This window comes from Diachasma alloeum, unplaced genomic scaffold (genome assembly GCF_001412515.2).
Source record: "Diachasma alloeum isolate Michigan unplaced genomic scaffold, Dall2.0 Dall_scaffold_00179, whole genome shotgun sequence".
Taxonomy (NCBI): domain Eukaryota; kingdom Metazoa; phylum Arthropoda; class Insecta; order Hymenoptera; family Braconidae; genus Diachasma; species Diachasma alloeum.
In genome coordinates, this window is record NW_021680345.1 from 4,872,229 (window position 1) to 4,885,979 (window position 13,751).

Here is a 13,751-nt window from a genome sequence, read left to right on the forward strand (position 1 = left end):
TAAAAAAAGTACTAACTAGCAAATGGTTTTTATTAGCTCGCAATTTTTTTCAAAACTACTTCAATGAGGAAAAAAATAAAAATTTGGAATATCTATACATGAGGGGCTAATTGATCGGATCTGAGGGATCGTCGTTGTCGGTCGGGAGGACTGGAGGTTAGGGTCTCCTTGTGTTGACGTCGGGAGTGCTGCGGGTTTTTTTTTGGAGCGTTTTGTTCACATGAGAGCGGTTTTTCGACTCGAAAAGTCGGGCTAGGGCATCTTCGGAGAGCGTAGGACTCGGGGGATTTTGGGGAGGCGCGGGGAGGATTACGATGATGGATGTGGACCTGCTGAGACCGGGAACTGTCCCCATATCGCCGGACACGGTTCTCTGGTTTGAGTTCCTGCTGAACCCGGGGTTGCTGGAGGTGCATATCTCCAAGTCCTTCCCAGGTGGGTGCGCGGGGAGTTTGGGGTTCGGATAATAGAACGGTTTAGTGGTTGATAAAGTTGAGGGCGGAGTGAAGTTGAACGATTTTTTTAGCTTTGGAGGGATTTTTTAAGGGATCTTGGTTGTTTTTTTTATTTTGATGATCTGAAATGATCTATAATTGCTCTATTCAGTTTTACATTGCCCTGGAGTCTCCAAAAATTATGATTGTGCAATGAAAAAAACGTTGAAAAAAAGCTGAACATTTTCAAAGAGCGTTTTTGAATAGTATTGGGAGATAAAGCCAATAGGGAGGCAATTGCAAATTAATAATTTGATGTACCTAGTGGCTGTCAGATCGTTAGTTATCATGATAAATTATCCATTCGCTATGTACAATCCAATGGGAATTGTGATAGATTTTACATTGTGAAGATGGAAAAACAAGCGAGATAACGCTCGAAAGATAATCCACCCGGACCTTAAAATAAAAGTGGACCCGTTGGCATCGTATTGATGAATTAAGAAAGTTTATTTCATCTCTTTCTAAAAAATTTTAAAATTCAAGTTGTTGCAAAATATTTTGAAAAAAAGCATTGTCATGAAATTCTATTTTCGTTGATGAATTCAAGTTTTTTTTGTCAAACAAACTGAAAGTTAATTTTCCCCTACATTCATTCCAAGAATTTTTCTCATAATTTTTGACACTTGTTTTAGATATATCACACCCATCGTAAATAATTCGACAAATTTCAGAAAATTTAACAATTAAAATTTTTGTCAAATATTTTAAACAATAAATTCCTCATGAAAAAAATTCAAGGGATTAATTCCTTCCACGTTCATTCTTTCAACTTTCCTCGTAATTGTCAACATTGCCTCTAGATCCATCACCAACAGACCTGATGATAAAATTCATGTCGATAAATCTCGACCAGAAGGACAACGACGTGAAGATAATCGACCCAGAGCAGCTAGAAAATGGGACAGTTACGAGAAAGTGGTCTCATAAAAGTGTAGCCCTGAAAATTCTGTCTTTAAAAGTGGCAGCTCACCTCAAATGGGATCTGGATATTCTCGAGAGGAAATTGCCACTGCCAATGCAACTAACTTTTCTGCAGGACCTATTCTATGTGACTGGAGACGTAATGGTGGAGATACCTAGTCTATTGGAGTTCCCTCTGGAATCCGTCAGCGATCAGCTGCTATTTACCATTGTTCTGTATCACAGGTGGACTCTGAGGGCTATCGTCAACAGGGCGTTAAATAGTAAACAGAATAAGACGCATTTGATTCATCTGTAAGTCCATAACTATTAGAATATAATTCCAAATTTCCATTTTTATGAATAAAAATCTGGATTTTCACAGAAATTTTTGAAAAACTTTTTTTTAAGAATTTCATAGACAACCAGAAATTTTTTTGACGTTGATCTACAAAAATGCTGGGTTTCACCGTATTCATAGAAGAATTCATGAAATAATGCAGGTTATGACGAAATAAATTGTGTGAAAAATTTTAATTATTGATAATTACTAATTAAAGAGCTCTAGGTGAAAATTTTGTACAGAATTTTATCACGTAAAATTAACGAAATTTACGAAAAATATATTTTTACTTTCTTTCTCTTCTAGCTCCAGACAGGAATGGCAATAATGCTTTCTTTCAGAGAATCAAACTCTGAATAAAAAAGTCTTGAGATTTTTCCCTGAAACATCAACTGAATTATTCGGAACGCCTAATTAATGCATCAGAATCACATTTCCCTGGAATAATATGAATAATTTCGATGAAATGTCAATGAAAAAATTCAATTCTTAACGATTTTTCAAGAAAAATAAGAAATTTCACGAAAGATTGGGCCTTAAATTCACTTTAAAACCACAATGTTGCAAATATGAATGCAACTGCTACGCAAATTAAAAGAAAATCGAACAGCGTAGATATCCCCCAAATAAAATGAATAATTCCCACTGAATATTTTCTCATTTTTTCTGCACAGTCCCGGAATTCAGGAGCCCTCCTTCTTCTACATTGGTGTCCCCCCAGCCCTCATAGACGACATAATGCGAAAAGTTGAGATGCAGGTGTCCTACAGCATCGAGGTCCTCAACACAGTCCTCCAGATGACGAACCTGAACCCAAAAGTCCTGACCTTCGACACATTCCAGATACTCACAGAAGACACGACCGAGATAAAACAGAACTGGGAGAACATGAGGAGCATCTCCGTGGAGGAATTCAAGTGTCAGATTCACTACGACTTGGCCACGTTCCACCTCTTGCGCGAGGAGTACTCGATGGTCAAGTACCACGTCTCCCTGGCTAAGGAACTCTTCGACACTCTGAACACAGGGGAAACCTTGCTCTACTGCAGAGTCCAGAAGGAGAACCTGGAGGGCTACTGTCACGCCACCAACGTCAGGATCCCTGGGGTGACCCAGGGGTTGACGCAGCAATTTCATGCCTCTGTCAAAGATCAGTACCGAAATATCGTCGAGATCCTGGAGGAGGATAATAAGCAGCGAGAGATTCCCATGATCTACAGGGACAATTTGGAGCTCGATATACAGGGGGGATTGATCAATCGGAAGATCGTCGTTTCTAAGGATTTACTTATGAAGATTCAGTGTTTGAATCTAGTTAGAAAGGTCCGTAGGTTAATTATTTTGATTGAGGTTTTATAGGTAATTCATGGATGGGATTATTAGAACGTGAAGATGAAATTCGTCATTTTTGAGATGATATGACAAATGAGAGAATGCAGAATTTAATGAAGAATGAATTGATTAATTAATTACAGTTCCATAAAAATTTTCGACATTGACCTTCCATTGGATTTAAGATCAATGAAAATCATGAAAATGTCAATAAAAACATGATTTCTATAATTCATTATTCTAATTGAATGTCTCAAAATTATCCATTGAATTCAGATATAACTTCCCTAAAACGTTTGTTGCATCACAACACGTTTCAAAAGAACAATTAATATTACCATTTTTAATGAAGAGAAATATTTCCAAAAATTTATATTTTTTGAAAAGAGAAGAATGGAATTCCAAGACATTCAAGACTTTGGCTAAGCCCAAACAAAATCATAAATTATCCTAGAAATATTTAAGAGAAACGTGAAATCTCCAAAACCTCGAGGAAATCACGTACAGACAAAATTCGACAAATACCTTTATTTTGGTATAGAGTTGAAACCCTCAAACGAGAAATTCTCCATTATTTTTGCACTTTTAACGTACCAAATTCGCACACCAATTGATCATTACCAAGAGAAGTTCCTCTCAATAAAAATCCAAAATTATTCATGTCAATTCTAACTGCTTCCAGGTCCTAGACGGCGAAGTAGTCCAAAACAACTTCCTCACAGAGCTGAAGTCACCCGAATCGAAAGGACTCGACGTTCTCCTCGCCTCCTTCGACAGTGCCCTGGCGAGCCCCTCCCCCTCCGCCAAGAAACGAATCTCCAGGTACCTCCTCTACCTCGTGATGATGTCGAGCATCCCGGACCTGCCAAAACGCCTGTTGTCCACCGAAAAATACAGAGCCCTCTTCACCCCAGGTGAACTCACCGAAATCGATCGAGAGGGATCGCCAACAGATCTCGAGCTTCCCCCCCTGCTCCTCAGCGACGACTGGGGAGTCTCTCTGATCACCTACACCCAGAGCCCGAGGTTCAACATGGCGGACCTGGAGCGTCAGCTGACCCTCTCCTACGACCCAGACGACATCCGAGAGATCCTGATAAACCTCGATGGAAAAAACCCCACGAATCCCCCCTGGAGGGTCAGCAGCAGGTGGGAATTACCCATTCCCTTGCAAAGTGTTGTGATGGCCCTCCCCAGGAGTCTCTACCAGGACTTCGCGTACATCCTCCTGGCGAAGAGCAGGGAACTAGTCGCCTGCAAGGACTTCGCAGGGGCCAAAGTACTCCTGACAGCCCTCGAGCAAGACACGAAGAGAGAAAAGAACTCTCAAAATCCAATGAACCCTATGTACAAGCTGCTGAAGCTCATCAGCTGGGAGTACATCCTGGTGGACATCTGGAGTTATTTGAATAGCGTCCCGCCAGGCCAGCTCCCGGAGGGAGAGGCCAACAAGCTCGTGGAGGACTGCAAACAGTGCCTGGGGAGCCTCCAGGCCACTGACCAGGTAGGCATACGCAAATTTATTTATTTATTGTGGATCGAGACCCAAGAGCATAAAACCCATTACAGGGGCGAATCGCTATGAAAAATACAGCATAATCCATAAAAACATTTTTTTTCAAGTTAACAATTGAGCGGATTCTATGGAATTATCGTTTTGCTAATTTTTTGTTTATGTGAATTATTATTCGTTAATTTATTCAACCAATTGTAATAAAATATAATAATCCCAATTATAAAGGGGATTATTTTTCTCCTCATTTATTCATGATTTTATGAATTATCATTCTTTTATTTACTTAGCCAATTATAATTGACTTAATAAATATGAGAAATATAATTATATTGTTATTAATTTATAACATTTCAATAATATTCATTAAATTATTCTTCATTACTTGAATAATCAATCATATCCTTCCGATAATTTTGATAACATTTCCAATGAATGGGCCTGAGTGGGGCACAATAGACATTTTTTTTTAACTTCGATGACTTTTTTGAATAATTAATGAAGTGGCATAATTTTTTGTCCATTTTGTCCCACCTGCCCCTAAAATTTTTCAGGATAATTTTTATTGTTTCAGAGTTTTTTAATAATTTGACCATCATCACTGAAATAGTATTTTCCATTGATCTCTGTGAACAGGTCATTCCCAGACAAGAGGTCATCGAGTACTGCACAGTATTCTTGTTGAATATGGGAGAGTGGGAGTACCTCGCGAATCTCGAGAAGAGGTGGAGTCACTGCGAGTTCTCGTCCGCAATCAGTGTTGTTTGTCAGGATGTCGTCAAGTTCAAGGGTTCCAAGAAGTTCCCCAGGGAGGCTTGGGACATGATTTTGCAGGCGTTTGGACCCAACAGGGACCAGCCACTCAAGAGGTCGAGCTCAGGGGGCGGAGGCAGTGGGAGCTCCAACAAGGATCTCATGGCGAGCATATCGGGGACGTTGTCGCGGCTGAGGGAGCCCACTGCGTTGAGCATTGTCATTTCGTTGCTGGTTAGGCTTCACAACGTCCTGAGGGATGAGCCCAGTTTGGAACTTTATACGCAACATCTGGCACTCTGGCCCGCCAGCATTCCCAATTCTAATTCGTATAATATCAGGAGCATCGCGGAGTTCTTGTTTCAATTGCTGATACAGGCGCTCAAATTTTATCCCACTAATGTGTCGTGGCTGAGGGTCATGGGTGATCTCAATTTTGGTGAGTTTGTGAAGAGTAATTTGTTTGCTAAATTATGGTTCTTCAATTTTCTTTGATAAACCCGACAGTTTTAAGGATATTTCCAAGATAGACATTCACCATTCTTCTCGAGATTTTCATTTTGTTACCTCTTCTTCACTTAATCGCACTGTTAATTTTATTTTGGAATTTAAGGAATAGTTGTATTTGAATTCTCAATGTTTGGAATTTTAATGCAATTTAGGGCAGTCATCCATGGAAATTCTCATTCATTTTGAAAAAAGTAAAAGCTTGAGTTTCCTAACTCATTTTGAAAATTAGCTATTGTACATAATCAAATTTTTAATAGTTGAAAAATTCGAGTAATAATTGTCCGAATTTTCAATCATTTTTATTACTGAAAATTGTGTGATTTGTCAGTAAAAAATGCATGTGAATTAGTCATTGCTAAAAATGTCAAAATTTACTTGAAATTTCAGAAGTAATTTTCAAATACTAGAGAATAATTACTTCCGTTCCTCCCCCATCACTTTTATCGCTTTAGTTTCCTGTAATTACTGTAATTTGTGAGTCCAACTCAGAATTCTTTTCCTCAAATCATGTTATTTTCCCCAGTTCTGGGATACTACGAATCAGCGATAAAATACTACTTGGAAGCAATAATGGTCTCCAGTGATCTATTCAGTCAGCAAGTGCCCCGTCCCCTGCAGTCAGTCTACTGGCGCATGATAAAATGCTGTGCACATCTCCAGTGCTACACCCAAGCCACTGTTCTCTGTCAATTCCTGGAGGACGTGAATTACTCTCTTGCGTTCAAGATGGCATCGAGCGATCAGAAGAGCTGCGCGACTGCCGACGCCATGGACGCGTACTACCATTGCATATGGGACGTGACAATCCTCGAATTTCTGATTCACTTGCACTCGAAACGAGGAGAGCATCACCGAAAGCAGTTGGCGATTAAAATCATTGGACTGTTAGAACTTAATTCTAATAATAATGAGGAGATACAGAGGGAGGCTGCGAATATCCGTAAGACTAGGTTTTTCCGAGCTCTGGCTAAGCAGTATGTTTATTAAAACTAAATTATCTTTTAAATAGTTGGAATTGATTAAAGATTTGTATGTTGACTTAATTAGAATTGTTTCTTTGATTTTTCCCCCATTTCATAAGATTTTTTAACAATTGCATTGCTGCATGACATTTTTTTTATTAAAGTAATGAAATTGAATAAAAAATGTCGGATACACTGAGAGAAAAACAAACACGTTGTCAAACAAGTCTTGTTTGGGCCAACAAAATCGCTAGTTGAAAATTGCCAAAAACGAATTTGTTTGGTTCGAATTTGAAAGTCTCAAACATGAATAATTGTTCTGCTTTCGACAGCAATGAAATATTTGGCTCAAGAGGCGGATAATTCACACCAGACGGTGCCTTTTCAGGATGAAAATATCTCATATAGAGGAAAATTTATCAACAAATATTTTTGCGACAAGAATTTTTCATTCCGGCGCACTCTCTGCATGTTTGGCACAAAAAAAAATCCTTTTTTGATAATTTTCAAAAAACTATTTTCTTGGCTATTGGTATTTGTGCTTTTCCTCTCTCTCAACTAAATTCATGTACGATCGTCTCTTCCTTTTCTCATCGCTCTTTTATCTTTGTTCTTAGTCTGCGGACGTGTCACTTCTTTTGTATCTTTTATTCATTATTCTTTTCGCCCATTTTATTGAAAAAACTCATTTTTCATTTAAATGGTGACTTATTTAATAATATAAAGATCAAAGTCTGAGAGTCAAAATATAAGGAAATATATTTTGAATAAGGTCCAAAAAGTTGAAAAAGTTTTACACTTTTATACACATAAATAAAAAAAATTGTTGCACAACAAAATGGGAAAATTTAGTCTTATCTATAAATGAATCTATTTCTTCTCGTTCTAAATGACCCTTAGAAAGCGATTATTCACCCCCTGCACTCTAAACCCTCTCAAATCCCCTCCAGAAAGATGTAAAAAACTGCAAACAGGGCGCGATTCTCCCCCATCGTCTTTCGTGCGCTCGCCTCTCTCTCTCTCTCTCCTTCTCCCCTCCATCCTCACCTCAACAATCCCCATCTGAGCAGGTAAAATCGAGACAGGTAAACCAGGTTGGTTCTCAACCTGCGGCGCACGATGCAAAAGCGAGAGAAGAAAAAAAAACAGCCGAGTGAATATTTCAGCCAATCCCTGAATACACCTCTTCCGGCTTTGAACGAGATGCCCCCAAAGAAACGTCCACAGTTCTCCCCAACTGCCTCCAGTCTCCCACCACTTACAACTCAGCCCGTACTCAATACCACTCATTTTATCCAGGCATCGACGCCTCTGCAAAGCCCCGGCCATGTTGTCCACATTGTTAATTTATTTATTGATGTACCTGGTGTAGCCAACGGTCATCAACTGGTTCCCATCCACTCGTACGTCATCAATGGTGGAGTAAACGTTCCTCCGTTTGTAAATTAGTCGATCGGGCGCGAGATAATTAAGCGTGTGTGGGTGGATATGTGGCTAGTGCATCAATGAAGACGCGACAATTCATCATCTCGTGGATTAATTCAATCAATTCAAAACCCACATCCTCTTCGATAAGAAAATCAACAAATTTGAAAGTTCTCCGTCGCGATTGCTCCACCCGTGATGCAGGCGAGTCGCCGGCGTCGAGGATCGCATTTTCAATTGTTCTATTCGACTATTCGACTGACAGAGTAATTCATTATGAATGAATCTAACGAGCCATTTGTCGCGAAAGTAGTGGAGTGAGAGATCGAAGTGAATGGAATCGCGCGCGTACGAGTTTAATGACCCAGATTTGAAGAGTGCGAGGGGTCAAAGGACTTGAGGCGAATTGCTGCTGGTTGAAATGGGACGCGGCCTGGACCGCTGCTGAATATTATTTCGACAATGTCAAATACCAAAAGTAAGTCGCAACAGCAGCATCAGAACGGGCAGTCTGTAGGGCAGATTGGTAAACAGAGTGAGCCGATACCACCGCAGTATCAGCCGCCCCCTCAGCCCAGTGGAATACTGAAGAATAATCCGCACTTCAATAGTAACGTGGGTGTACCAACTAGCGGTCTGATAAGTCCGAGTTTAATCGCATCTGGGGCACTCGGGGGTAATCAGGGAGGGCAGATTAGAGGTAAAGATGGTCAGGGAAAACTCTCGCCCAAGATTGACTTTGTAACGGCACCGAAAAACCCGAGCCTGCATTCCTCGGCTTTTTATCCGTCCAAAGTACCTCAGGGACAGTTTTTATCACCCAATAGTCAGTATCCACCTCCGAGTGGGGTGACGGTCCAACCACCGACGAGGAACAGAATCAGTGACGACGAATTTTTGAGATTGGGACCTGTGGAGATGCTCAAGTTCGTGAGGAAGACTGAGAGCGATATTGCTAGACTTGCTGCTGAACAGAATCGACAGATACAAAATTTGGTGAGTTGTGCGCTTATTTTTTGGGGGGAGAGCTGATTTCATGAGGCGAGGTGTTTTTTTTGTATTTGTGGAATCATCTTGGATTCAGAGGAATTTAACGAAAGACTTTTTAAATTGTGGGAATAGAAAAGATGATTGATTATAAAATTTCGCAAGATTTATCAGAAGCGAAATTCGGTTTAAGGGGGTAAAATCATGGAATTCCAAATTTCGAGGCGAGAATTCCCTCATTTACTTGAATTTTCAATCAAGACAGGAATATTTACAACTGAATTACGCTGAATCCCTGAATTTCCCTGGTTTCTAGTATTTTTTAGGGACTAATTAAACCGAAATTTGCAGTTTCCTTTCACCTTCCAATCAAATCGAGAATTTTCAACACCGAAATTCCTTGGAATTCCCCTGAAACTGTTACTTTATAAAAATACAAGAAATGCACTGGGAATTCTTTAATTTATTAATTTCAATGTCGTGCAGCTGAGCGAATTACGAGTACTAAAAGAAACTAAAATATGAATATTCGTTCCCAAATTACGCTGAATCGCTGAATGCTGCTGACTCCTACTACTTTTCATGAAGTAATTGAACCGAAATTTGCAGTTTCCATTGATCCTCCAATCAAATCGTGAATTTTTAATGTCGAAAATCCTCAAAATTCCCCCGAAGCTGTTACTTTGTGAAGATTAACAAAAAAGTACTGCCCATTAAAAAATCTTGTTCAATTCTAACACCTCGTTAATTTATTAATCTCAATGCCGCGCAGCTGAGCGAATTACGAGTACCAAAAGAAACCAAAACATGAATATTCGCTCCCAAATTACGCTGGATCCCTGAATTTTCTTGATTCCTACAACTTTTAATGAAATAATTGAACCGAAATCGTGAATTTTTGCTGTCGAAATTCCTTAAAATTCCCCCGAAACTGTTACTTTATGAAGATTAACAAAAAATCTGCCCTTTAAAAAATCTTGTTCAATCCTAACACCTCGTTAATTTATTAATTTCAATGCCGCGTAGCTGAGCGAATTACGAGTACCAAAAGAAACCAAAACATGAATATTCGCTCCCAAATTACGCTGGATCCCTGAATTTTCCTGATTCCTACAACTTTTAATGAAATAATTGAACAGAAATCGTGAATTTTTGCTGTCGAAATTCCTTAAAATTCCCCCGAAACTGTTACTTTATGAAGATTAACAAAAAATGTGCCCATTAAAAAATCAAAATGGGATTTTTTAATGGGAAAATCTGCCCTTTAAAAAATCTTGTTCAATTCTAACACCTCGTTAATTTATTAATGTCAATCTCGCGCAGCTGAGTGAATTACGAGTACTGAAGGAAGCAAATCAGAGGCTGAGCGATGACAACCAGGAGTTGAGGGACCTCTGCTGCTTCCTGGACGACGATCGTCAGAAAGGTCGGAAATTAGCGAGAGAGTGGCAGAGATTCGGGAGATACACTGCAAGTGTTATGAGACAGGAAGTATCGGCTTACCAAAATAAACTCCGACAGTTGGATAATAAGCAGCAGGAGCTCATTAAGGACAACCTTGAACTCAAGGAATTATGTTTGTATTTGGATGAGGAGAGAGGCGGGGGACAGAGGGACGACGGGGATGGCTCGAGCTCCAGCACCAACGCGGAAGAGACTGTGCCGACAAGTAGGTCAAGGAACGCTGCTGCGACCTTCAATGGTAATTATCATAAAATCGGAACAATCGATCCATGAAATACATGATCAATACACAAAAATAATGATATATGAAAGAAAACCAATGAATTTATTCAACTTTGAGATGTGTTTGCGATGAATATCAAAACATTAATCAGAAAGTCAAATGAACATTTTCATCAATCGAATAGGGTTTTCAAACAATTTTAAATGATTCGCGAATATTGTTTTTCGAATCGTTTTGCGAATTGATGATTCAGAAATTGAATTTCTTAATAAAATTATCTAAACGGTAACAATTCACTCAGTTATCTACATTTTTTAAATTCTAATTATTTATGACACGTATTATTTTATTCTGGAAGTGATTTTTTCCGCGGATTGATAATTTACATGAAATCGGAACAATCGATCGATTAAATATATGATCAATACACAAAAATAATGATCGATGAAAGAAAATCGATGAATCTATTTAACTTTGAGATGCGTTTGCGATGAATATCTGAACACTAATCCGAAAATAAAATGAACTGTTTAGTTTTATCACTTCATTTTGACTTTTATTAATTATTTCTTAATTAAAGTTCAATTGTGTCTTGAAAAATCTCAAAAATAAGTCAATTCCATATCTGTTATTTAGATAATTAATCAATAAGAACAATTGTTTCAATAAAAACAATTTAAGAACTGAAGAAAAATTGTGTAATTTCGTTTCAAAAAATTCAAAAGCGGATTATTTTCAAATGCCCACAGATCAAACAATGCAGTATGTGAGGAGTTTAGAGCAACGAGTGAAGCAATTGGAGGAGGACAAGAGTATTTTACAAGCGAGGGCTCAGAACAGAACCCCTCAGGGCCCCACAGCCGCGACTGCAACAGTGCCAGTACCCTCAGACCCTCTCTGGGAGCCACCTGCCATCCCCAGTGAGAATCAGCCCCTTGGGGGACGTCCAGAGGCCGTTGTTCGCGCTCTCCAGGTTCTCGAAGTCAGAGAACAGCTGGAGAGAGAGGCTGGACACGACGGGGAGAAGGCACTCATTCGAGAAATGTGTAACGTACGTTTTCATCCGTCATTATACTCCCGAAAAGTACAATTTATTTTAAGAATTATTAACATGAATAATTGGGGATTTCTTCTGAGAAAATGTCAGACTTTTTTGGGGAGAGAAAATTTCAGTGGAAAATGTCTGTTGATGAATTTTTGCAGAATCGCTTGTTATCGGAGTGATTTAATAATCAATTTTGAGGAAATGATAGAAGACAGTTCTTGAAGAAAAGAAAATTTCCAAAATGAGTGCCTCCTGACATTCTTTCCCTAATTGAGTAATTGTTTAAATAATTCTGTGGAATTTCGAGGCTAAAATTATGTCAATTTCGTAAAATTGAGGATAATGGATTATTAATTGTTAATTATTGTTTGTTAATAATTAATGATTAACAATGAGTAACAATTGAATAATTATTAATCATTGAACCAATCGATAATTCAATCATTAACTTTGAGAAACTATCAGAAGAAAGGAAATTACGTCGATGTAGTAAAATTGTGGATAATGAACTATCAATTGTTAATTATTCTTTGTTAATATTATTGCAGGTTGTCTGGAGAAAACTCGAAGAGGGTCCTCAGCCGAAACGCTGATAATTAACACGATTAATTCCACAACCACTGCCTTCCAATGTATTACTACTAATTCCTTCCATGTAGATATCCTTAAGGACAAAATTGTTGGATTATGTTAGAAAAATCATGTTCACGATCGAGAGACACTTCCAAACATGAAATTTATAAGCGTTAAATTTTTATAAGATAAATTATTGTTTTCTAGACTGTTATTTATACAATTTTCATTAAAAAGTAGATGAAAAATTTCTTTGTTGGTATTTTTACTTCTTTTCGAGTGAGTTGTCATTCATACAGGTATTTTCGGATGGATAAGGTTTCAAGGTCAAGAGAGATGGTTAAAATTCCATTCATAGGTGGCTTTCAATAATTCAACTTTATCTAACGGCCTAATGACTCTCGGGGCGTTTACACGGCGTCTGTGACCCATCACACGGACTCAACGATTCTCTTTGCGTGAGGAAATAATAAAGCTTCATGCTCTATTCAATGGCTGTATACTCTATACAGAGAAATCTTGACTATTTTTAACTGTCAAAAGGAGGAGAGGGATGCATGGACATGCCCCACATTTTCATCAGTCGAATAGGGTTTCCAAACAATTTTAAATGATTCGCGAATCTATTGTTTGTCTCATTTGAAAATTATTTTTTTTGCAAATAAATGATTTGAAGTTTTTAACGTTTTTGGAGTTTTGGACAATTTTTAGAATTTAGTGAACAAATTAGTTCTGATGATGATTTTTTAGTTAAGAATTGATGATTCAGAAATTGAATTTCTTAATAAAATTATTTAAACGATGACGATTTGCTCGGTTCTCTACATTTTTTTAATTCTAATTATTTCTGACAGGAATTATTTTATTTCTGAAGTGAATTTGCAGATTGATAATTTACATGAACTTTCGTCATGAAATAAGCGAATGCATAGAAATCACTCTAATATTTTCAATATTTGCTTTGATTTTTTCAAGTTAATTAATTGATCATTTACAGAATTGACAGAATTAGGTGGAGAGGACAATTTTGATGGTTTAACAAACAAATTCGCTCTAAAGACAATCAAGTTAATTTATTAATTATTATTGATAGACTTAATAGAATTATGAAGGGCTAGAATTTAATATTTTGTGGTCCATTTTTTATTTTTTATTTTTTTACTGTGATATCTTCCAAATGAGCGTTTTGCGCGTGACCGGCGCGCGAGTGTCCTCAATTCAACT

At 38.1% G+C, this 13,751-nt stretch overlaps 2 protein-coding genes across 2 annotated transcripts; both read left to right on the forward strand.

Annotated features, from left to right (window-relative positions):
* The first annotated feature begins 162 nt into the window (after positions 1 to 162).
* Positions 163 to 6,891, forward strand: LOC107041009 (integrator complex subunit 8). The gene is made up of 6 exons (XM_015261364.1): positions 163 to 435; positions 1,298 to 1,712; positions 2,415 to 3,063; positions 3,755 to 4,576; positions 5,222 to 5,777; positions 6,372 to 6,891. Exons 1-6 carry the CDS (start codon positions 315 to 317, stop codon positions 6,833 to 6,835), a joined length of 3,027 nt encoding a protein of 1,008 aa, XP_015116850.1. The 5' UTR covers positions 163 to 314; the 3' UTR covers positions 6,836 to 6,891.
* Positions 6,892 to 8,142: 1,251 nt separating this feature from the next.
* LOC107041285 (coiled-coil domain-containing protein 85C) lies at positions 8,143 to 12,728 on the forward strand. Its single transcript, XM_015261771.1, has 4 exons — positions 8,143 to 9,231; positions 10,546 to 10,924; positions 11,659 to 11,960; positions 12,503 to 12,728. Exons 1-4 carry the CDS (start codon positions 8,698 to 8,700, stop codon positions 12,545 to 12,547), a joined length of 1,260 nt encoding a protein of 419 aa, XP_015117257.1. The 5' UTR covers positions 8,143 to 8,697; the 3' UTR covers positions 12,548 to 12,728.
* Positions 12,729 to 13,751: the final 1,023 nt, after the last annotated feature.